Consider the following 23,558-nt stretch of genomic DNA (forward strand, 5'->3'; position numbering starts at 1 on the left):
TTAAATATTACATCAAAGCATCTTTAATGTTTCACAGTACCTCTCAAATTTCTCCCCAGTATCAAGTTCAAAACTAGCGCAAGCTGCATTTTTACAGTAGATTTAATGTATCAATGTCCATAATCACATTAGCACTGGCTTAACATATAACAAATTTCAGCATACCAGCATCAAAGACCTGACCTCTTGTTATAATCAGGCATAGCATCTTTTCCTCCACTCAAGATGTCTGGACCTTCTTATGGTGGCAGAAACAAAAAAAATTATCAAGAGGGTGATAAGTTGTAGTGAACGCAGCTCACAGAGAAGCTGTATGAGAGAAAACCGTTTGTCCCCCAGAGTCACAAAGTTACAGATTTTTTTGCTACTCCTCGTTGTTTTCATGAGTCACGCTGATTATCCTCTCCTTCTACTGCTCTTTTCAAAAGATTCGGCAAACATTTGACATAAAACATTTTAAAATAATAACAGAAACTAGCATTCTTAAAAGCACATGGCAGAGATGCAGTTTTCTGTCTAATGAAAATAAACGCTTGATGTATGATGTCTGAGTAGAAAACACTGCAAAAGTTTTCACTCAGCACTTCCTCCGAAAGTCCAACAAGCCATCAATGAATAATACAGATTAGCAAAAGATTCAAACAGACAAACTGCAGACAAACTAGAATTGATGGCTTCCACTGAGCCACTCAGGGAACGGGCCATGACGTAAAAGGAAAAACATGTTGGGTTCCCCCGGCCAGGTTAATCAAGACAAGCCTTCCCTGAAAAACGAAGAGTGTGTGGATGTATGTTTGATTGGAGATTGTTGCTCTTTGTGTAAGTGAAACCATTTCTCATTCATTATATGCAATCTTATTTTAGGGCTGATTGTATTTGCTATACATACGCTGTATTCACAAAGTCTTTACCCATATTCCTTTACCCAGTGCAGCATAAATAAACAAGCACACTCTATAATCCATCATCTTGTGTGCTGTGGGAGCGTGCCCAACACAAACACGGCTCCTGTTTTCTATCTGTATGCACGTCTGTGTGAGGCAGACTGCATGTGAGGGCTGGGATGGGTAGCATTATTATGTTATTGCTCTCAGTCCATGACTGTGAAACATAAACCGCCTGTTCTAAATGAGGATTATACAAATGAGCTTCCTCTTCACTCTTTGTTTCTGCGCCTCATTGTCTGGACGTGATGCAGAATCGAGAGAACACTCAGTGGGATTGCTCCCGTGATTCTTTGAAGTCCTTTCAACATGTCACTCATTAGAGTTGGAAACAAACAGGCTTACAACTTGTCATTCTTTTCAGGCATTTATTTTACATTAGCTTAGCCATGACAAAGTCTTTGTGAATCAAACTGGCCAATCAAATAATTATTTACAATATATGCCAAAAAATGTGGGTATTAAAATGACAACTGAGCTTGAGGCCGAGTCCATTGACAGGCTGAGAAAATGTGAAAGCAGGGGGTGATTAACGAGAACTCCTTCTTTCCTCAACATGCAAAGTTATTAGAAAATACCTAAAGAGCATTGAACACCAACTGCCCAAATGGACAGTAAAGACTATGTTTATGTCAGCTCCCTGGTTAAAGTGGCGTGCACTGACTGGTCCAGTTGCATATTCTCATCATGCAGTCGTTATACATGACCAAATCCAAACCAAACACAGAGCAATTTACACGTTGATAGTACTATTGGGAGGTATGGAGGTGGGTCAGTCATTGCATTGTTTTTGGCTTGTGATAAATCTCTGGGTGAATTGTCAGAAAAAATATCATTCAGACATTTGTGACTTTAAGAGACAGCTTTTTTTTTAATCCAAAATGTATAACATTGTTCCCATCATCACTATTCCTCATAGTAAGTCCTAATTAGCAGACCTGAGAATGTTCACATGATAAACTGAAGAGTTCAAACTCACTAAACAGAATCATGTTTGCCTTCTCATTCTCACGTGGTTAACACAAATAGACTCAAAGGGCTGCTTGCATGGTTGTCAACTGTTATTTGTGTGTCATAACACATAACACTTAGATCATTTGGATTTAACATAGGGCTTATTTAACATATATTAATTTAGCAATATTGATAGGTACACGTTCTTTGTCTGTGACATATAGAAATCTAGAAGATGGAGTAAACTCAAGACCCGTGTCTTTCGCTATTGTGTTTCCCACAATTATCATTGTTATTGTCATTATAAGTATTAGTAGTAATCGTAATAGTTGTAATATTAATAGTAGTTGTAGTAGTCATGAAGTAGGTCATGCAAATATGACAGTATTTTTCTTAAAAACTTTTCCATTTTGCAATTTACTTATTTCAATTTCACATACATTTTAAAAATATGTTTTCACTATATTCAAAACCCAACAAACATCCCAAAGGAAATGTAAATGTTTTTCTCTTAAAGGGGTTTATTGATTTGCAGTCCAGTTCAATGATAATGATAATGAGACAAAACCAGTGCACTACTTTTATTTTTGCATGATAGACGTTCACAAAAATCTCAGATTTATTATTGATTTTATTTCTTTATAGATTAAAGGAATAATAATAATAGCAAATTCCCCATAGTGTTTGAATAGTTCGAGGGGTAATTGATACCTTATGTCAGACTTATGGTAACAACTGACCTCATCATCATCACATTGCATTTCTGTTCATACTGCACTAACAACTACTCTGGTGCAAAAAGTAACAATTGTGTAGCCAGCATAATGCACCTCAACTAAATCCGTATTCATGGCAGGAAAACTTTATTTACAGAGCTCTCTGAGTAACGCAATGCCACGCTCTGATCATACACACCAGCCCACTGCATGTAATTATCCTCAGCCTGCTTTCCAATCTGTCACTGCCCAAACCCATTTGTAAGTGTGCATGTACAGTGATTAAAGAAACTCCTGTGCCATTGCACTCCCCCCAAAAAAGAGGGGGCTCCCATCGCGCCCCCCCCCCCCCCTTTCTCCCGCCTTCTTCAACACTGGGGAAATTCTCCAAGAATGAGGCGAAGCTGCCATGTCAAAAACACGCCAGGCAGATGTGTACAGATTGCCAACATTGCTAATGCATCTGCAGCACTGGCGCGGCAGTCAAGTCATAATAATTAAAGACATACAACATCTCAGGGATTCATTAATCATGGTTTATATGGACTTTGAAGCCCTAATGAAAAACAGCCTGTCTCACTGGGTTTATTGTGTCTGTACAAATTGTGGGGATGGCGTATGCCGGGAGTGTCCCACTCCTGACCGGCTGTTACAGGATGTGGTGATGGAAAACAAAAAGATAAGGTCTGGTGAAAAACGAGTGATGGTGATGGAGAGGTCATGGGCCGATTTTGTTTGTGTTGACACTGAGTGCACTTTCAATCCGAAAACAACTGAGCTTCTGACAGAAGTGTGATTTTAATGCTTTAATGTTACTTAGGTATGTTCAATGAAATGTACTCTGGTGAGGGTTTAGGAAAAGATTTTCTGACCTTGGCCAAACGAAAACAAAGGCCTGTGCTGCTCTCGAGCTTCATCTTGCACTGTCATGTATCATCATCTTTGATTTGTTATTTGTTCCCCCAATTCTCACCATACTCTCCAGCCTCTCTTGGAGGTGCATTACAGCGAGATCAGAGTAAGAGATTACTACGTATTAGAGCCCTCAGTTGCCAGAAGTGGAAATTACCAAAAGGTTGTCAACGCCAAACTTCTCTCTGCTTGTTTTCTTCTGGAAAGAAAGAGAGAGGTAATGCTTTACTCAACACGTTTCATCCCAATAACTTGTGACTGGTCCTTGGAAGCGCTGTGAATAGTGAGTCACAGCCAAAAGTATGAGTAGCTCTACAAAAGCAAAGAGAGAGAGAGAGAGAGAGAGAGAGAGAGAGAGAGAGAGAGAGAGAGAGGGAGAGGGACGCCAGCCCTGGACACATGCATCTTCTCCCAATAAAAGTCCTTCTGGCAGGTTTACATCGCATTAGTTTACTCAACCAAAGAAAATACACAGAAGAAGAGGAGAGAGAGGAGCATCTATAATATGAAATGTGAAGGGTAAAGTCATTTTATTTTCTCTCTAATGATGATATTGTTCCTATAGATGCAACAGTGCAATAACGTCAGAGTAGTTCCAAACGTAAGATATCAAAAGTCAAACATTTTGATCATGTCCTTAGAAAGCTGATTTATGTGTGGTAACTAAATTACAGTGAATCATTTCCGTCTCAACATAACCTCCTTACTTAACATTTTATGGAGTGCTTCTGACAGAGCACAACCGACAGATGACGGTTAAAGTGGCCCCTTGGAGTAAACAAGTCAGAAAACCCTGACTTAAAGGAAGAAAGATGGTGGGTTTGAGCTTACAGGAATCATCTACCCTTGACCCTGTGGTTTGTCAGCGTTCCTCTCAGGTGAGCTCACCCTGGACCAGCCGTCCTACCCCCCGTCCTGGCCAGGAAGAGTCAGAAGACTCTCCCAATATTTTCCTGGTAGTCAAAACAAAATTAGCCTTTGGTTTGTTTTTTCTATTTAGCTCAACCATGACCTCCTTGTTCCTCATTTCTGATGAGAGGGACATATTTAGTTGCAAACCCTATAAAGAAAAAAGTTGTTTGGTAGACTTAAGAAAGGCCTTTGACTCCATTTGGCATGAAGGGCTCACATGCTGATTATTCGATAGAGTGGCATGGGGGTAAAACCTACTATTGTAAACAAAGTAACTAATTGTTTCAGACAGTACTGTGTGATGAAAAACGGCTGCAACATGAGCCCAACCCTCTTTAACATATATGTCAAAACATTTGCAGAACAACTGCAAAAGTCCACAGCTCCTGGTGTGACCTTGCAGGACACAGAGGTCAAATGTCTCATGTTTGCAGATAACCTGCTTCTCCTGTCTCCCTCTACAGAGGGATTACAGCAGAGTCCTCCACAAGTCAGGCCAACATGGACACTTACTGCCAATATGGAAAAGAGCAAAAAAATGACCTTCCAAAGCATACACATTTAAATTAAGAGAGGTGGAAATTGAGCACACAAAACAATACAGTTTGGTGCTGAAAACAAATTGGGAGAGGTCACTTGACTGGTTTGAAAATGTTCGGCTTGGTGTTGACATTTTGCTGCACATTTTCTTACTATGTAACTCTATGAGTATTTGATGAAGTGGATCCACAAGTTAAAGATACTAGAAAACTTAACTTAGACAACAGCACCATCCTGTGTTTAATGTGTGTATTACATGCTTTGAGAAAATATCTGTCCATATATGGATGACGTGAAATCCATGAGATAATCGTGAGTGATACTCCTACAAGCTCTCTCAAAAAAAAACCAAGTCAACAAAATAAAAGTATGTATAGTGTTGGCGCACAAACGCTCTCCTCCAGGGTTAGCACATCAATGAGTTGTTATAAAATGGTAAGAATAATTATGTAAATTATTGACATGTTTATTTATACAAGAATAAATAAAGAGGAATTGATACATCCAACTATAAGAAATACCGTCGCCATTCTATCAACAATGATGGCAAACTTCAACTCAGAATATGATACGATAACTTATAGCAGCATTATCATGCAAAGAATACAAACTACAATATCAAGATTATTTCTGTTTAGACATTTTTTGTCTTTTCATCAAACACATTTTTAGATATTCTCTGTACTCAAGTGACCAGGCTCAAACACATTTTCCTCAATCTTTCCTTAAGGCTGTAAAAAGTTCCTTATTCTCCTTGTGGTCTCTGTTTCTGCTCCCAGGCCGTCCACCTCATCTGCCTCTTGCCACTTCTCCCTGGGATGCAGAAGGAGGTAGTAGAGGACGAGACACAGCAGTCCCAAAACCAAACATCCAAAGATTAAACCATTGATTGTGAGCAACAACGTGACTCTCTGAGACTCTGGACTCAACAAACCCAAAAGTAAAGGAGCCAAAATGTTAATAAGTGAGTAGAACGAGTAATAAAGCGTCATGACCACTCTGGTGTCCTGTCCTTTGACGTTGAAAAAGGTGAACGTAAGAATGACTCCGACAACTGCCCGGTACACAAGCTCCAGGCCTCTGGAGGAGCAGAAATTGGTTTGAAGCAGGTGCGCCCAGGTTGTCCAAAACAGCCATAGGACAGTGAGGGCTACTGTGCTGTAGGTGCTCAGTATGAGGAGGAGGGTGTAACTGAGAATGTGGCTGATGATGGTGCACAGTTTGTAGAGGAGGTAGATTATTGTGGAAAGGCCCGAGGGCATCTCACTGATGTGGGGGAGAGATCTGCGCAAGCATCGGCGATAATCAACCAAGGACCAGGCGATGTTAAAGAAGGAGAATGCCATCGATAGATCTGAAAGACATGCACAGTCAGGTGGTTCAGTGATCACTCAGTAATGATTGTGCACAAGTTTTCTTCCTCGACTCACATTGCATGACTGAGCATCCATCCTGACTCAGTGCAATGAACAGTTGGAGAAGCAGTTGGGGAGCACTCTCCAGAAAAGCCTCGAACAGTTTGAGCATGCTCAGATCAGTCGCCAAGCAAAACAGGCTGTGGTTCACTTCTCTCTTCTCTTCCACTGTGTAGAGATTGGTTGTTGTCCAAACGACTCTGAAGCCTTTTTTTAGCAGGTGATAAAACCTAGCAACATGTCAAACACGAACAAAGTCAAACAGGTGGTTACAACAATGTTATACTGTCTGCCTGTTGTCTGAGTTTCTCCCTGTTTGTTTGTTTGGCCATCTGTCTGACTGTCTGTCTGAACGTCTCCCTGTTTCTCTCTGTCTTTTCTTTGTCTCTGTCAATCTCTCGCTTACCAATGTGTTTAGCCATGTGGGTTTTGGCAGATAACACTCAACCAATGAGTCATGTTCTGCTTAAAGTTGCTATTGAATATCATTTTTAAGTTTTTACAAAAATACAAAAAAAATGTTTGTGTCTGTCCATATTTCTGTCTGTCTCTCTTCTGTTTTACTCTCTTTGCCCAGATGGCAAACATGGATGCCCACCAAAGGAACTGCTCTTGCTCATCGTTGCAAAAAAACAGTGGACTTTTTTGCCTACTACTGTTGCCAAGTGCTTAGTCATGATGGATTAAATCAGAGTTGTATAACGGTCTAAATCAGATGTTAAGTGTCAAGAGATAACTTTTGTTGTGATTTGGCACTTAGTAAAGAAAAAATGATGGATTGGCTTTCTTTTGTCTTTTGCTGCTGCACTGACAACAGTACTGCAAGCTTCACATCACAGATCATACTACAGCTTAAATGTGGTTATTCCAGTTTGCAAATTCCTTAACACCATTGTGCATAATTAGCATGCTGCACATTTTGTCTCACAGCCGGCACGTGTGGCTCTGCAGACATACTGTAACATTGATCATCATTGTTCTCTTCATACCTGGTGAAGATGCCCATGCCACACAGGTGAAGAGCAGCCAGTCCGCCTTTAGACATTCCAAATATGGCTGTTTTTTCCTCAGGGTTTAGTGTAACATCACTCATGTCGTCCCTGTACCAGGCATAGCTAAAGATGTTTGTCACAAACAGTCCGGTCAGAACAAAGACAACAGTCAGTGCACTCCATACAAAATGCTTCTCTTGGAAGTATTTTAGTGCCAGCACAATGTCCGTCCAAATATCCAGCACATACAAGAACAGTCCGGCAATGGTTAATAACCATCGCAGTTTGGTGTACTGATTGTCTGACTGAAGCATTTTGTTCTCAATCAAAGGTTTAACTCTCAAAAGGAGGACGAAATATTGTTGCTTTTTGAAGGCTGTGAAGAATATCAACTGAGGAAACTTCTGTGTTGTAATCCGAAAGTGGAGACGACATTCTGGCCAATCTGTAAAAGTATAACAAAGATAAAAACCATGAGAAAACTTTTTTAACATAAGAATGTACTCTTGAAGTTCATGTGCAGATTTACCTTCAAATTAAACCTCTATTTTGAATGTAACTTCAGTCAGCTGTTATGTCACAGTCTCCTGCACTTTGATCTGCATAATAATCACTTTTTACCATGGAGTCCTGATAAATGGCATAGCTACAGTTATGACAGAAAAATAATCAAGGATGTTATCAGCAGGAATTAGAACAAGATAACACATGCTGCCTTGCACATCCCAAACTTCTTACATAACATATATACACTGAATTATTTTGAAATTACACAAACAGATTGAATAAGAGAATAACCACAAATAAAGCCTCTTTACATCCTCTAGCTTCAAAATAGTTGGTACCATGTAAAACATGGCACTCACATTATCATTATGTCCATCCATCAAAAATATTAAATGATTCCATTTTCATCAAGTATTAGTATAAATAACGCTGAACTCTCCTATAAATCACAATTTAATCTTTAAATATCTGATATCAGTGCATGTGATCGTCAGTCTACTTACAGTTAGCTTCTTCTGGACAGCTGTGTTGAGTACACAGAAAGGAAAACTTCTGCACACAGTTACATTTTCCCTTCCTCGAAACTGTTGACAAGCTCCACCCACAATAGTGAACTAATATAGTCAGAGCGGAAAACATGTTTACACAATAGATCATGTAGCTGTGTGCATAGGTGTGTAGGACTGGGTGACAGTTCATACTTAGAATTTTCTGTCAAAGGGCGATGTCAAAGCATTCATAGTGGTTTCCCGGTAATTAAACCATTTACAGTTAGCATGAGTCTCAAAACCCCAACATGTACTAACATACTCTAATAGAGAGATAATACAAGCCAATGTGTTTTATTAAATAGGAAATTAAATTTAAACTTTAGATAATTTGAAAGAAGACATTAAGTAATTAATAATTAAACTTTTGTTTAATAAACATGAAATTAGAAAAATTCCTAATGTAATACATTTCAGGATACTGCTAAGCTTGTCTGACCTTTTATGACCATGCAGTTGAGAATTGTTTCCAAAGATGGCTAGTGTAACTTTTGTGCTTCTGACATGCTGCTTAACCATTATACGATAACTGCCGTTAAAAAAAAGCCCCACCTGCAACCACTATGTGCATATATTACAGTTTAGATAAGCAAGTCAAGCCAAAATACTACGTCTTTAATAAGTTTGTGGTATTTTGATTAAAGAGATGCTTTATCATTTTGGATAATATGCATAGAAAAAGTTTATAATGGTCAAATGAAAGAAAAAACATAAGCTGTGTTCTTTTACCATAAAAATAAAGCATCTGTACAGTAACAGGCAACTGTGTGCTGTACTATTTTCATTGCCAGGTGAAAATATAGCGTTACATTGTCATGGCTAAGAGCTTGTTCTGTAGGCCAGTGTTTCTCAACTGATGGGTTGCACACCCTTTTCTGTAGTTTGCAAATGTGTGCCTGGAAAAGAAAAAAAAAAGATGTCCAAAAAGTCTGTGTGTTTATCTTGTTTCTGTTACTTTGTTCTGTCGAATATTTTGAATGACCTGAGAGTGAAACTTTTTCATGAGATAAATTAGATCAGTTGAAAATATCAGAAATGTAGGTCTCGATGGTGAGTCCTGAGGCTAGACCAGTTGAGAGCAGCTGTAGGCCTACATTTCTTCCTTTCAACCTGTTTTTACACTAAAGCTTTACCCTTTTAATTAAGCATGAGATACAAAATTCAATTAGATTCTGGGGTAAATTCTGGCAAAAGCCACTAGTTACCTCTGTGCATAGCCAGCTGTTTTTATTCATGCTGTTCAGTGCAAAACAGGTGCTGATGTCTGTAGCCTCATACAGCTTCCCTGAAATGGTAGTGGTAATGGAAGTCTATGTTAATTATTTCCTAAATCTTCTATCATGTGTATTTATTGTGAACGACCTTCTCCATCGCTTTTGAGATTAAATAAATGTTTTCCACCTTGGGCCAAATCGGTATGGTAAAGGATGTGGTCAATTTGAAACGTTTCTACTCCACACCTCTAGGTGGAGATGGAGAGTCCAGATGTTTGTCTCCTGTGCGTAAAGCATCTCGTTGGTCAGACGCAGAGGCTCTCTCCGTAGGTCCTCCTACTCGTAGAAGAGTGACACGCCATTCAATTGCTGCCTGGCCCTTCGCTTGGAGCAAGCAGGAGGGAAGCTTTTGATCGTTTCTCGCACAGAGGGATAATAATACAATCAAATTAAAACCGACTACAGCTGCACGTCGTCAAGGCAAAGTTGGGTCTAATCGTCTCAACATGGGGATCCGAAAGAAGCCCAACAAGAACCCGCCGGTGCTGAGCCATGAGTTTGTCATCCAGAACCATGCAGATATTGTTTCCTGTGTTGCTATGGTGTTCCTTCTCGGGCTCATTTTTGAGGTGAGTCCCTTCCACACATTGACAGGGTTTTGATTGCAGATCACGCAGGGTTGTTCGTCCGGACAGGGGGGGGGGCAGACTTGTGGCTGAAAGGATGCAGAAGAACTCCCCATCTGTGTTCCTGGAAACTGACATGGCTGTCTGATCTATTCTTCACTACTTCCTCCTGCTGGATCGAAAGTTTTGCATCAACGATGGCCTGACTTGTGGTTTTTTAATCCACACGATTATCGTCTCTGTCTGGTCGACTGACATCGGGCTTTCCATGACGGTCAAACGTGAACTTTGTCTTCATTAAAGTGACGTGGGAACTATAGTGTCTGCTCTCCATCTGGTTGCGTCCCATGATGAAATCGATATTTCAAATCGCCAATCCGCAGGCCCACAAAAAAAGAATAAAGTTGTTTTTTTTCCCACATGCAACAAAACCTATGAAAATGCTTCAGTACGATCGTATTATGTAAACTTGCACAACTCCATCTACCTGATCTACAACATTGAACAACCCTCTGCTTGGTTAGTTTTATGCGTAGACGTGGCAATCATACAGCGACTGAGAGAGGGCTGTCATCATGATCATCATCACAGCAACCCCGAATGTGAAAGTTGTCCTTGGAGCGAGGCCATGTTTAAATGTAACTCACTGCTGCGAGCTGACTACAACATTTATTCACAGTGACGCTTCCTGCATTCAAGTTTCATTTCTTCGTGTTTTATCCTCTGCGTAAAAGCAGCGCCATTTGCGTCAAGCACGTCACATTTTTCAACCACTTCCTCCCTTTTGTTTTACTGAGTAAAATACCTGTAAGAAAAACATATTCCTCAGCGTGTGTATTCTCTTAAAGACAGCAAACGCAGAGTAAAAATATGACTAAGACCAATCAAACAAACGGTCAGCTTTGTGTTTTGTATGTGGGTTAAATATTTATCTCACCTTGCTCTTTTGTTGTGAAGGAGTCAAAGGCAACTTCATATTTGAACCTTATTATTCAGCCTTTTTGATGTTTGTTGCTCCTGCAAGACTGGCCAGCTTGGATCATTTTAATCACAGTCACACTATAGGCATTAACTTTTATATCATAATTACTACAAATTGTGACCAGCAGTTCATTTCTTATTGGGAAATCCATTCAATATTTCTTTGCATGAAAACTTTAGAGAAGACATTAAGGGTTCGCTTTTCTTGATGTTGCACCACCATTTGTAGTTTTTATTTTTATTTTTTTAGATTTTGCTGCTCTTTGCATTATTCCTAAACTGGTATTAAATATTGTTAAAGTGGCTATAAATCTGATGTGTTACTTACTTCAAGGTTAATCATCATTAAAAAAAAAACAGAAGTTAAAGTCACCCCATTAACAGTTCTTCAGGGCATCTCTGCATGTACCCCGTTTGATTTGACAGTAGAAGTATTGCTTTGTGCAGGCTCTTACGACTTCTTCTTTTTTTCCCCCACTTCTACAGGTCACCTCGAAGTTTGCTGTGTTATTCATAACTGTCCAGTACAACGTCACCATTTCAACAAATGGTAGGTTAAGAGTTTAAATTAGATGATGATGCTCTGCGAACCAGCTTTAATGAACACTGTGTGTTTTGGCTCCAGCCTATAATGCTGCGTTATCTTACAGTTGTCAGTCTGAAAGTCGTTCATTGGAATTCTAGAGCGGCACATGCATGGCCTAACACAAAACCCATTTGAGGGGTGCTTTCTCCCCCCCCTCTCTGTGAAGCTAAATTTAGTCCGCCTGATTTATAAAGTTCTCTTGTGGCTAGGTTGTGCTGGAAGAATTTGGGCTGAGGTGTAATATTGGCCCTCTCAATTCAAATTCTGCTCATATCAAGGTTAACTATTTCTTTGCGCTGAAAGACACTGCAATAATCAACTAACGACCAGACAGACACTGTTAAAAGAAAGTTTGACCACAGAGATTCTTTTTTTTTTTTTTTTTTTTTTTTTTTTTTTTTACTCCGGCGAACAGTCTGGAGATTTCCAGGCTGCCAACTGGTTCTTATCAGAGAGACCTCACTCTGTAACTTATTTACAACACAAATCAAATCAGGCAAATAAAACAGCACCTGAAGCTCTCTGTACTGAGACAAATTCAATAACAGAATGGTATATTCGCGGCCTGTGCTGACTTTTACAAATGACCCTGGATCAAAGGTAACATAAGATGGACAGAGAAGCTTTATGTGTGTGTTCCTGAGCTGGAGATTGTCAATGACTGGGATTTAGAAAGTTGTGTAACACTGCACAGTCAAGACGCACTAATCCAGACACCTCACCTAAGGAATTAAGGTTATTAAACCTGTGAATCACTCGACTAAAATGCCTCTGTGGTTCATTTTCAAGTACAAAACAACCTGCAGTAAATGTTTGCGTCCAACATTTGGGACAGAAAATCAACTGGTTTCAGATAAAAGACGATTTATTTCAATAATAGTCGTTGTAACTACTAACTACAGAAGGCCCAGAGGAGACAGCTGTGAACCACTTCCACCATGGCATCAAAGACCTCGCCACTATCTTCTTCTACATGCTGGTCGCCATCATCATGCACGCCATAATCCAGGAGTATGTGCTGGATGTAAGTCAGACACACGCTTTAGAGTGCACGCACTGTAACATCTGCAAACAGTTCTGTGTTGTTTATGTCTGTTTTATCTGTGCAGAAAATCAACAGGAAGAAGCATTTCTCTAAAACTAAGCACAGCAAGTTCAACGAATCGGGACAGCTCAGCGCATTTTACTTGTTCTCCTTCGGCTGGGGCGCTAGCATCCTCCTATCTGTACGTATTTACAGCTAATTCAAGGTTTATTTTGTTTACAGAGATTTTAAGCTCAAAACTTCAGATTTAAAGTTTTTTTGTTTTTTTTGTTCCTTTCAGGAAAACTTCCTGTCCAATCCCACCACCTTGTGGGAGGGTTATCCTCATACACTGATGCCGTAAGTTGATGACCATTTTGATTCATATGTATTTGTTAAATAGGTGACGGTCACGTATGTTTCAGTTTTATATATTTATTCAGAGCTTTAGTTTAAATTTGAACATTCAAACTTTTATTTTGGTAACCCCTCAGATTCCAGATGAAGTTCTACTACATTTGTCAGCTGGGCTACTGGTTGCACTCTCTTCCTGAGTTGTATTTCCAAAAGACAAAGAAGGTAAACATGCATGCATGTGTGTGTGTGTACTATTATTACATTGTGTAACTTCTGTTTGCACCCTGAGGCTTTTTCCTGTTTGACTTCCTTGGTTATGCAGCATTGTTTCAGAGAGTCATACTCTCCTTGTCTGATTCTACATGCAACGCTGCTTGTAAATATTTTGACCCTCCTTTCTTATTTGTTTACTGTTTAGGAGGATATTGCACGCCAGCTTGTGTACATATTCCTCTACCTGGTCCACATCGCCGGTGCCTACATTCTGAAGTAAGGACTGCCACTTTACAAAGAATAAAATAATGACTTTCTGGAGAGAGTTCATGGCGTCCCACTGTGCTGTTCCTGTCAGTTGTAATAAAGGGACGTACTGTATCATGTCGTCATGTGTCTTTCAGCCTGAACCGTCTGGGTCTGGTTCTGCTCGTTTTGCACTACTTTGTCGAGCTCCTCTTCCACGTTTCCCGCCTAATCTACTTCAGCAATGAGAACAGACAGATGGGGTGAGTTCTCTGCAGAATCAGTTATTTGTGAAGCATTGTTTGCCTTCTAGTAAGGAATCGTATTTGTGTTGAATGTGGTATCATGGTTGTCCCCTCTTGTCTTCCAGTTTCACCATATGGGCGGTATTGTTTGTCCTTGGACGGCTGCTCACTCTGTCCCTATCTGTCCTCACTGTGGGCTTTGGCCTCGCCAACGCTGAGAATCAAGGCTTTGATTTGGCTGCAGGAAACTTTAATGTGCTGTTCGTTAGGTAAGAGTGTCTGAGGGTAAAATCACAGTCAGATAAAACACGTTAAATCTGCTAAAAGAACTAAAATGGATTTGCTGTGTTGTGAAAATTTGACATTTTTAATTATTAACTTACTAAGCCACATAAAGATCCACTCTGTCATGTATTTGCAGTGTTGTAAGAGTAGCTTATTGGGATTTACATGAGAGTCCTTTTTTGAAATAGAATATATATCCTTAATCCTACTGGTGATTGTGCAATGAGGTTGAGAAATTCCATGCAAAGCTGCAGTTTAAATGAATGTATTTAAAGAGAATCTGAAGCCTTAATAATAAAGATGTTTACATCAGTTTGGTCAATTCAAATAAAGCAGCACGAGCTTGATTAAAGACTAATAGAGGAGGTCCACTGATAAAGAAGAAGAAGAGCATTTTAGACATGGGCTTTAGATAGATCAAAATGTCTCTTTTTTTGCAGCAGCAGCAGCATCCCCTCACATACTCATGTTTCTATGAATCTTTTTCACTGACTGACTGTTGCCCCTCTCCATTAGGATAACAGTCCTGGCTGCCATCTGCCTCACTCAGGCCTTCATGATGTGGAAATTCATCAATTTCCAGCTGCGCCGGTGGAGAGAGCACGCCCAGGCTCAGCGCTTGAAAAAGAAACCGGTCCCTTCCAAGAGCAAGTCAAAGAAAGACAAAGGTGGTTATTAATGGGTTTCTCTTACAATCACGTAACTTTCACAGATTAAAAAAGTAATGAACATAGAAAAAACACTTGTAATGTAACAGACAAAAAGCTACTAGAATAGCCAAATGAATCCACACACATTTCTTCTGATAAAATGTCACTTTAAATTAATAATTTACATGTGCACCTACACCTGCCATCATATTGGAATTAAATGAAACTCATGGAGATGTGTCCCTTTTTACAGCCAATGGAGTAAATGGAGTAAACTCTCATGGCGCTGATTCACCAAGAGCAAGAAAAGAGAAGTCGTCTTAAACACATTTATCCCCTTCGCCCACTTCTTCAAACATTGGACTCCCCACCTGCCTCCTTGGCTACCCAACAGCTCTGCCTCCACCTCCTGCTCCTCCACAATGATATGCATTTCAAGCTCCCCACACAGAACTGATGGACCTCCCCCCAGCTGGACTACAAGGCCCAGATTGCATTTAGCTTTACTTTTCGCCACTCGTCCAGCACGCCTTGATTAAAGAATCATTGCTTTGCTGTGCCATTTCAAAAGAATTCATAAATAAACTATGAAAAAAAGACCTTATTTAAGAAGTGCCTATTGATATGCATTGTTTTGTACAGGGTGTGTAATTTTAAGAATTTCAGGAATGATGACATCAGTGTTTAATATTTCTCCCAAGTCAGGTCATTCATGCTTTTTCCTATATACTGTGTATTCCAGCTTGTTTTCTTTTTCCTTTATTCCCCTTGATATTGTACCTGCTAGCCTTTTCTTAGCAATTGACTCCTTAGTGATTTTTAAAGACATTGTGTGGATTTTATGAATTACCATATATCTCTTAATTTCCCATGCTTGATATAAAATCATGTCATAATCTACATCTTTCGGACATGGCTGGGTTCACACCCCAGACTGTTAAAAATAATCATGCTGCAAGACATTGTTAAAATGTTTTTCTAAATGGGGAAAAAAAAGCAAAGAGTGGGGAAAAAAAAAAAAAAAAACTCAGCTCATGGACTCAATAGGAAACATGTATAGTAACCCAGGAAATGAGACATCACACTGTAATGCTAGAGGTAAATTCAAGGTTGTGTATTCTGTAAAACTGCCCTGTAACCTGATGTAGCATTTCATTTTTGGAGTTCAGAGCAGCTTTTAAAAACCCCTACAGACCAATTTCATCATCAAAGTGATATTTGAATCTATTGCCGTTTTGCCTGTAACCATTAATAAGGACTCATTCTGGCTAATCATCCATTTTGTTTGTTTGATTTACTGTCTTTTGTGAAGCCTCACAGTTTCTTTTTCAAGTAGAATTTGGGTTTCTGTATTTGTTCAGGCTTTACATATCATTGCTTCCCTTTAAAATGTCTGCAAGAATATTTTGATGTAAAAGCACGGACTGAAAATGAAAAAAAAAGACCTTTGTTTACTCCCTTTCCACTGTGCACGAATGAACCTGATTGACAGCTGATGTCTGCCTTTTACTTACGTGCCATAAAATGAATTTACAAAGCTATGAGGTGCAGTCGTGAGCATCAATCACAAAGGAAACGCTTCCTTTCTCTAAGGAATAAACCCAAAGTTACTCAACATTGAGTCATGGCAGCATGTGGTGAAATCAACATCCACTGAGGGTTCACCGAGATCAGAGTTTCTATTTTACTTATGTCCAACAAGAAACTCTTCAACTGCTAATAATGGGGGGATATTACAAATTGGGATGCACTTGTTGATGGGTAAACCATTCATTTCCTTTGTTTAGTAAGACTATGACAAAATTGTCCTTAGCCTTATAACTGGTTTAAGTGAAGAAAATACCTGCCATGGTGGACACACGTTAATAACTTACAAATAGTGGACTCTGTTTTCTGTTTGTTTTTCCATCTAGTGTTTTTCTTTTGAGTTCATGAAAACACGTGGAACCATACAGTTGTTGAAGCTGTTGTCCACTTGGTGGCGGTGTTGCATAGATTATAGTAGAGAGAAAACGCCTGCTTGCCCAATGTGATCTGAGAATAGTTGACCACCTAGTAGATCAAGGTGTCGAAAGAGGACACGCGCTTAAGTATTCATTCTGCTTGTCATGTTAGCTGAATATCTGTTATTATATTTTTGCCCATTTCTTAACACACAGACACACTCACACAACTGCGTTCGTGTTACAGTTTTAAAATCAGTATTGTTATTACCACTAACATGTTATATTATTATTATTATGGTGGTGTAGTAACTCGGCTACACTGGTATTGGCTATGCAGTTGTTTTTTTTGTTGTTTTTTTTAAAGAGGGAAACCTTTACAACATTTTAGTTGATACACTATGTAATTTCATTGGCTGACATAAATCTTTATGACCTTAAACGTATATTAAATTTGCATGCACATGTGTAGCCTAACCATAGTGTTAACAACATGAACTGTGAGACACACTTTTAGCTCTCCGTTGAGACACACTAAGTTAAAAGGAGGGTCCACACACACTTTGCCCATCTTTTTAACTCTGACATTCATGTGACGGTGGTGTTTTAAAGTAACAGCCACTGTTTTATTAGATTAAATAATGCCACATTTTAATTGCAAACCATGACAGGTAAATGTCCGTGGTGAAGCTTGAGTTTGATAGTGCTTTGGAGGAGCCCCGTGATGTGGTTTGGTGTGGGGGAGGATAGCAGCTACCAGCCAGATAAACACTCAGCATTGGTTTGCACAGCAGGAGTAACATGGCGGCACAGTTAGCCAGCAGAAATGTTGTTTCACTACCGCGAAGGTCAGAGCTGCATCTGATAAACGGAATTTAACAGCGAGGACACAGACCCAAGTCTTTAATCGTAAGTAGCCACACGTGTCTATGCTGCTTGTTGGGACCGGACGTGCTGTTTTCGGTGTGAAATCCAAGATCCAATGCGAGGGCTTCAATCTCGGTTGTGTGTCTGTCTGGCACAGGCTCTCTCCTCGGCGCTAGCCTATTAGCAAGTGTTAGCTTCTTGGCTAAGCCCGCTGCCTGTGTCAATAGTGTTTTCTGCAGCAAACTCAATTAGGACGGATCAGGCGACGAGCTTGCAAGCGAGTTGTTGCAATGCCTGTCATGTATTTGTTTTGTTTATTAGTGTTGTGGTGAATTCTACATGCTAATGTGGCGTGCACAATACTTTAATGTCATTGTTTTTTTTTGTGCTGAGTGAGCGGCTGACCGTGCACACAACACCGCACGAAGTTCGTCCAGTACAGCAGGCAGCGTAGTTAGCATGCTAACTGTTTTAGCTGCAGGCTAGTCTGTGGATGGACGTCGTTGTCAGAATATAGGAGTGAGTCAGGACAGCTCTCACCACCATGTGTTTGAGCGGGCTGCTAAAATGGTTTGTTGTGGTGTTCACCATGCCTCTGCTCCATTTGCTACGTTGGGTAAGTTGACGAAAACATTTTCTGCGTTTGTTCAGAAAGCCAGGAGCCATTCTCCCTCTCTCTCTTTTTGTTGCTGAATTAATGTTATGTTGTGTTTACTATGCACTATCGAGGTGCTCTGTGGAAATGCTAGTTAGCAGAAGCTATAATGTGAGCAATGGGACTTCTGTAGTAGCTCACATATTTTGTTTAAATGTGTTGGGTTTTTTATTTAGAAGTTGTCTCGGATAGACTACATACTTCAGAAACCTCAAACTATAATATTACCCCATATTTAAAGGGTTAAAGTGTTGTAGTTTCTTCTGACACAGCTTTTCCAACACGAAAGCATACCTCAATTGTTTACAATACTAATGATGTAAAACAACAATGTAGCACTGATAAGGTAAGATGTCATGCAGGAGGAGGAGGGGGGGGCTGTGCTGCTGCTGCTGCTGCTGTTTAGTGTTTTATTGAGGGGGGCTGTGATCTACTTATAAGGGTTTTCCTGCTTTGACTTATTCAGGACTGTACAGGTAGACAGCTTATGCCTTTTCAGTGATTGTCAGCGTTTCCCCTCAGTAATGCTGGAGGAATGCATCCTGTGGAACCAGTTGAGCGGTTTCTGTTACATCACTCTGCCCACCTGATGGTGCGCAGTACTCTGGTCACATCACTGACAGGAGACCGAACATGACAGGCTGTCCAGCTGCAGCTTCAGGGCTGCTGATGTGACATGAAGGGTTTCAGTCAGATCCACTAAGTGGTCCTACACCAAGCCAACTCTCAAGAAGTTTCATGGAAATAAAAATGTTGGCTCCTGAGCCATATTCTTCATTAACACAAATTGAAAAGGTCTGGAGTGTATAACTTGATGAGTTTAGAGATAATGTGTTTATTCCTTTTGCCTGTGTGCATGTGTTGTCTGTTAACCACTTTAAAAAGATGCTTCTCCTGCCAACCTGAGCAGCATTATCATCTCAAAAGCATTGTGCCCAGAGTTTACTTTTTCTTGTTTCTTTTTTTTTTTTTAAACTGTCAATGACACACAACGTGCCCTCTACAGGAATGTATTTTCGTAGAAAGCAGCTGAAGAAGCCGCTCAGCCTTGGCACTTTGGGACAAGATGAAGTGAAACTTCCTCTAAATCTGAAACTGGCTTTAAATTTGAGTGTGAGTCGATCGAGTACACAAAGGGAGCATTTTACGTCTATTAAAAGACTTCCCCCGGTTACAAGGAATGCAGATGTTATCGTGCGATCCTGCTTTATGTTGTGACATAAGCTTAGTAAATTTGACGTAGCAGCACACGAGAGCCACTGCGTTTGGGACGATGACATCTCAGGAATTCACGCAAGTTTGTGTCCAAGTATGTGGATGTTTATAGAAGGGTAATCGGCTGGAGGTTTTCTCACACTGACTAGAAGTAGCTCTCTGCCTGAACACACAGGGAACTAGGGCTACAGCTGCAGGTGTGGTATAGCTTTTGTATGTGACAAAGTAAAGCCCAGCTGCGGAAACAATCTCTCCATCCAGCTCTTGCTGTGTAGGCTCTGTTGAATCTGTCACACAAACCCATCTTTCTATATGTTTTTGTTTCGCTATAATTGCTCGCCTACCCAACGTTAAATGTGTGTTCATCATTCCATAAAAAGAAAGCTGTATATATTTTTTTCCCATTTGTTGTGACAAAATCTCTGTACAGATTTTTGCTCTGTTTTCAAAGTAAAGTTAAAAGATCGTCATCCTAGAAGTTAAATGTACACACTTCTGTTCTTAAAGAGAAGTGTCTCCTCTCCTAATGACTGACTTTTGCCCTGTGATAGGTCGCTATGTTGCATCACCTGAGAGATACTGTAATCATTTGACCCTTGTTCTGCATAGGCTGCCAGATCGTTGGTCCAACGGCGTCCACAGTTTTGTTTTTTGTTCTGCAGCTTTACCACAAGTGAACAATAACCATTACTTCAACTTTTCAGTGGAATGTCTTTGTTTATTTTTTCATTTGCTATGAGAAAAATTTAGTTCAGATTTGTAGTCTATATATATATATATATATATATATATATATATATATATATATATAGAGAGAGAGAGAGAGAGAGAGATTTTTATTTGTTGAAAGTTAAGGAGTAACCCGTCAGGCAAATAAACTGGCCGTTCTGAAAGTTAAATTTGCACATTATTATTACATTTATTATTTCTTGCAAGCCCAATAATTTGTGGGGAGGAAAAAAAACAAAAATGAAACAAATATTTGACATGAGGTCATCTGTAATTGAGCATTTTATTTGTATTTCTTCAAACATAATGAATGTTTTGGGGGTGGGTGTTGTGAAAACATAACTCATAGTATATACTAAAGAATACTTTATAGTAGTCATCGATAGATGGAACATCCTCGGGGTTATCCTCGGTCATACCTTTAGGGTATGCTCAGATAAAGAAATGTCGCTGCCTCTGCTAGCTGAAGATGCTAAGCGTGATACATTCCCGGTCGTTTTGAAGTATGACACAGACCCCCTCTTACACACGGCCCATTGTGCTGCCTCCACTCCACTGCTCCTTGTTTCCATACACTTGTCTTTGCTAACAAAATTAAGTTGACTCATTTGTGCCAGGCTGGAAAAATGACATCCCTGTCATTGCCTCTTAGTGCGGTCGGCTCCTGAACAACAACACCACCCCCACCCCCCCTCTCTCACTGGCTTTTGAATGTGGACTCCTGGACTCCGTTTTCTATAAGAAGGTTCGAGTGACAGCACACAGGCTGGCAGGAATCGGGGATTTCACACGGATGTTGCAAAGTATTACGGGCCTTGCTCAAGCCTGTAGGTTTCATTAAGGAGCAAATATCAGGAGAAAATACCCCGCGTAAGCCTCGTCTGAAAGAAAGACCGCACTGCCCGCTGAAGAACATTAGAGTTGGCATTTTCCCCTGTTTTTACAGTTTTAAAATTCAATAAAGTTACCCCAAATATTTGACCAAGCTGGACTTTGATTGAATTGAAACAGGTCAAACAAACACAGAAACGGATCCCGCTGCATACTGTTTTCTATCCATCCCAGGCTATGTAAGGTCTTCACCGTATTCCTGACACAGACGCCGCGCTCCTCCGTTTGCCTTGTCTCGCTGGGCATCTCACCCTGCTTATCTCTGCGTTTGTGTTGTCATGGAAACAGCAGTGTGACAGGTCCTGGGTGGGCGTGAGGGATGAGCGGTGGGGAAACGGCCAGGTTTTTTCTTTTTTTCTTTTTTTCTTTTTTTTTTTACAGCAGAGGGAGGAAGGAGGGGAGACGTCTAAAAGCGAAGGCAGAGATGGTTGATGAACAGCCGAGGGGGCTTTGACATGGAAGAGGAGGAGCGGGAGTATTTAGTCCCTCTCTGCTTCCAGGCACGTTGTCATTGTGTTGTTTAGCTGACCTCAAATCAGACGTCCCATCTATCTGTGCTGAAAGTAGGTCCTGATAGTGTTATCCACTAACAACACAAGAAGTAGACAATTAAGACATGTTACGTTTGCTCCCGATCCGAATGATGCATTTCCAGACTTTGACGTTGTTTACTAATTTGATCCCATGAATTGACCTTAAATTGACTCTGGGACCATTTGCAGCTTCAGTTTGCACATTTTCGGCTAGCTTTATCAAAGGCCCTATCTGTGATGAGAGCCGATGGAAGAGTACGCCTCTTCTCGAGCAACATTCCTGAACACTAACGCTCTTTCATTGCAGAGGGAATAAAAAAACCAATAGACCTGATGGGGGTTTGCTGTCAAATTAACCTCGAGTTCCCAGAGGCACATATCGTCAGACCGATGACTGCCGCTGGGTTCAGAGATGTAAAATATGTCGGCAGCAGCTCAGCTTACAGCCCCCTTAAAAGCTTTGTGAGACGAAGAGCGACTCCGATTGTTGTGGCCTCTTTTCCTTTTTTAACTTGATGTCTTTATTAATGACATTTAACATTTCATACATGTACATGTTCCCCTGGAGACCCTCTCGTTTCTTAGGATAACACCACTTCAGAATATTTTTAACACATCCAAATATATGTCTTGATAAATGTAAATATTAGTCGATGTTAAAAATAAGACGGCCGTGATCATGTGTTTTCCTTTGCGTCCGGCCTCTAAGCTCTGTTAGTAGAAGATCTCCGTCACTTGTCTGTGGTCGTATCCCATGTACAGTAGTTCCCCGTCAGTCCTTGTTAGACTGCACAGATTGAAATCACTATCTGTGTTTTAAAATCGGAGATTTGTAACAGCACACCGTCAGCTGCCTCATGCTCTTCTACCTCGGAGACTCCAGCGGGGCTCCGAGGATCTGAAGACTCACAGGCAATCCGATGGCTTCGACTCCGCACGCTCCTCCACTTATGTAGGTCAGCTACTGCAAAGTGCATATTGATCTCTGAGCTAAATGATATTGTGGTGTCTACCGCTCATAGCTTAGAAGAAGGTGCCCTCCCTCAGCCTGCTCGGCTATAACGGAGGAGGCGGCAGAGGTCACATGACTGTGTGACAGTGCTTCTGCAGCTGTTTCCCCTTGTGACGTGAGGCTGGTATTGCTTAACTGTACAATCGTAGATCTAATAACTGTTGCTGTTTGAGTGTGGACTGTAAGGAAGTGCCTCCTTTTTTTTTTCTCTCTCTCTTTTCGGAGGAGCATGGCTTAGTCTTACTGATCTGATACTGTTCAGAAAATGTGCAATTGAAAAAAGACTTCTCTAAATGTCCAGCTATGAAAGGTTTTCATGGAGAGAGAGAGAGAGAGAGAGAGGCATTAAAAACACTCATTCAATGGAGGTATAGGATTGCGTTCTCCAGATTGACAAAGGATGACCAGGTTGTGAATCGGGTGCTTGAAGTCTTAGATCGTGTGAGTGGGTGAATTGTATTCCCCTCTGCCACAATAGGTTTGGGTGCTTGCATGTGGTTGGCGCCTTTCCTGCTGCCCGGGGTTGGAATCATTGGCACAGAGGGAGGGAGAGAAACATTGTATTAAGCGAGCTGTCGTTAGGTGGAGGGTGGGTGGCCCAAAAAAAAAAAAGGAAAAAAGAAGCAGTCCAAAGAAAGTCCTTCTTAAGATCCTGAAGAGGAGGTAAACGGCAGCATCACAGGTGGAAGTGAGGTTGTATGGAATAACATGTGCAGAGCAGCAGCATTTCTCACTCGCTTGTCATAAAGCCAGAGGAATGTGGGGGATTCAGTTTCAGGCTTTTCATTTCTGTGCACTTTGTGAGGGTCAAACTCTGACCAGCATGATTTCTCTCTCTCTCTCTCT

At 40.5% G+C, this 23,558-nt stretch overlaps 3 protein-coding genes across 8 annotated transcripts in view; 2 read left to right on the forward strand and 1 right to left on the reverse strand.

The window, feature by feature from the left end:
• Positions 1–5,423: 5,423 nt before the first annotated feature.
• Positions 5,424–7,828, reverse strand: xkr9 (XK, Kell blood group complex subunit-related family, member 9). Its single transcript, XM_079361418.1, has 3 exons — positions 7,383–7,828; positions 6,409–6,623; positions 5,424–6,332 (listed from the first exon to the last, which is right to left on the reverse strand). Exons 1-3 carry the CDS (start codon positions 7,697–7,699, stop codon positions 5,704–5,706), a joined length of 1,161 nt encoding a protein of 386 aa, XP_079217544.1. The 5' UTR covers positions 7,700–7,828; the 3' UTR covers positions 5,424–5,703.
• A 2,157-nt stretch (positions 7,829–9,985) lies between these two features.
• tram1 (translocation associated membrane protein 1) lies at positions 9,986–15,629 on the forward strand. The gene is made up of 11 exons (XM_079361419.1): positions 9,986–10,283; positions 11,748–11,811; positions 12,750–12,871; positions 12,957–13,073; positions 13,173–13,231; positions 13,366–13,450; positions 13,647–13,717; positions 13,846–13,950; positions 14,058–14,201; positions 14,734–14,885; positions 15,121–15,629. Exons 1-11 carry the CDS (start codon positions 10,161–10,163, stop codon positions 15,189–15,191), a joined length of 1,113 nt encoding a protein of 370 aa, XP_079217545.1. The 5' UTR covers positions 9,986–10,160; the 3' UTR covers positions 15,192–15,629.
• A 1,697-nt stretch (positions 15,630–17,326) lies between these two features.
• The window catches only part of ncoa2 (nuclear receptor coactivator 2), a 59,141-nt gene continuing 52,909 nt past the window's right edge, over positions 17,327–23,558 (forward strand). For 4 of the 6 annotated variants that reach the window (XM_079360747.1, XM_079360752.1, XM_079360751.1 and 1 more), the window contains exon 1: positions 17,327–17,719. The gene's annotated coding sequence lies outside the window, so the exon portion shown is untranslated. Of the gene's footprint in view, positions 17,720–17,764; positions 18,294–23,558 lie in introns of those variants that run through there. The other 2 variants (XM_079360750.1, XM_079360748.1) reach the window with 2 other exon arrangements.

This window comes from Symphodus melops, assembly GCF_947650265.1.
Source record: "Symphodus melops genome assembly, chromosome: 14".
NCBI lineage: Eukaryota > Metazoa > Chordata > Actinopteri > Labriformes > Labridae > Symphodus > Symphodus melops.

Coding starts and splice junctions, on each gene's coding strand:
- tram1 (XM_079361419.1), top strand. CDS start 10,161: ATGGGGATCCGAAAGAAGCCCAACAAGAACCCGCCGGTGCTGAGCCAT. Junction 11,812..12,749: donor CGTCACCATTTCAACAAATG/GTAGGTTAAGAG, acceptor TACTAACTACAG/AAGGCCCAGAGGAGACAGCT. Junction 13,718..13,845: donor GCCGGTGCCTACATTCTGAA/GTAAGGACTGCC, acceptor TGTGTCTTTCAG/CCTGAACCGTCTGGGTCTGG.
- xkr9 (XM_079361418.1), bottom strand. CDS start 7,699: ATGCTTCAGTCAGACAATCAGTACACCAAACTGCGATGGTTATTAACC. Junction 6,624..7,382: donor GGCATGGGCATCTTCACCAG/GTATGAAGAGAA, acceptor ACATGTTGCTAG/GTTTTATCACCTGCTAAAAA. Junction 6,333..6,408: donor TGGATGCTCAGTCATGCAAT/GTGAGTCGAGGA, acceptor CATGTCTTTCAG/ATCTATCGATGGCATTCTCC.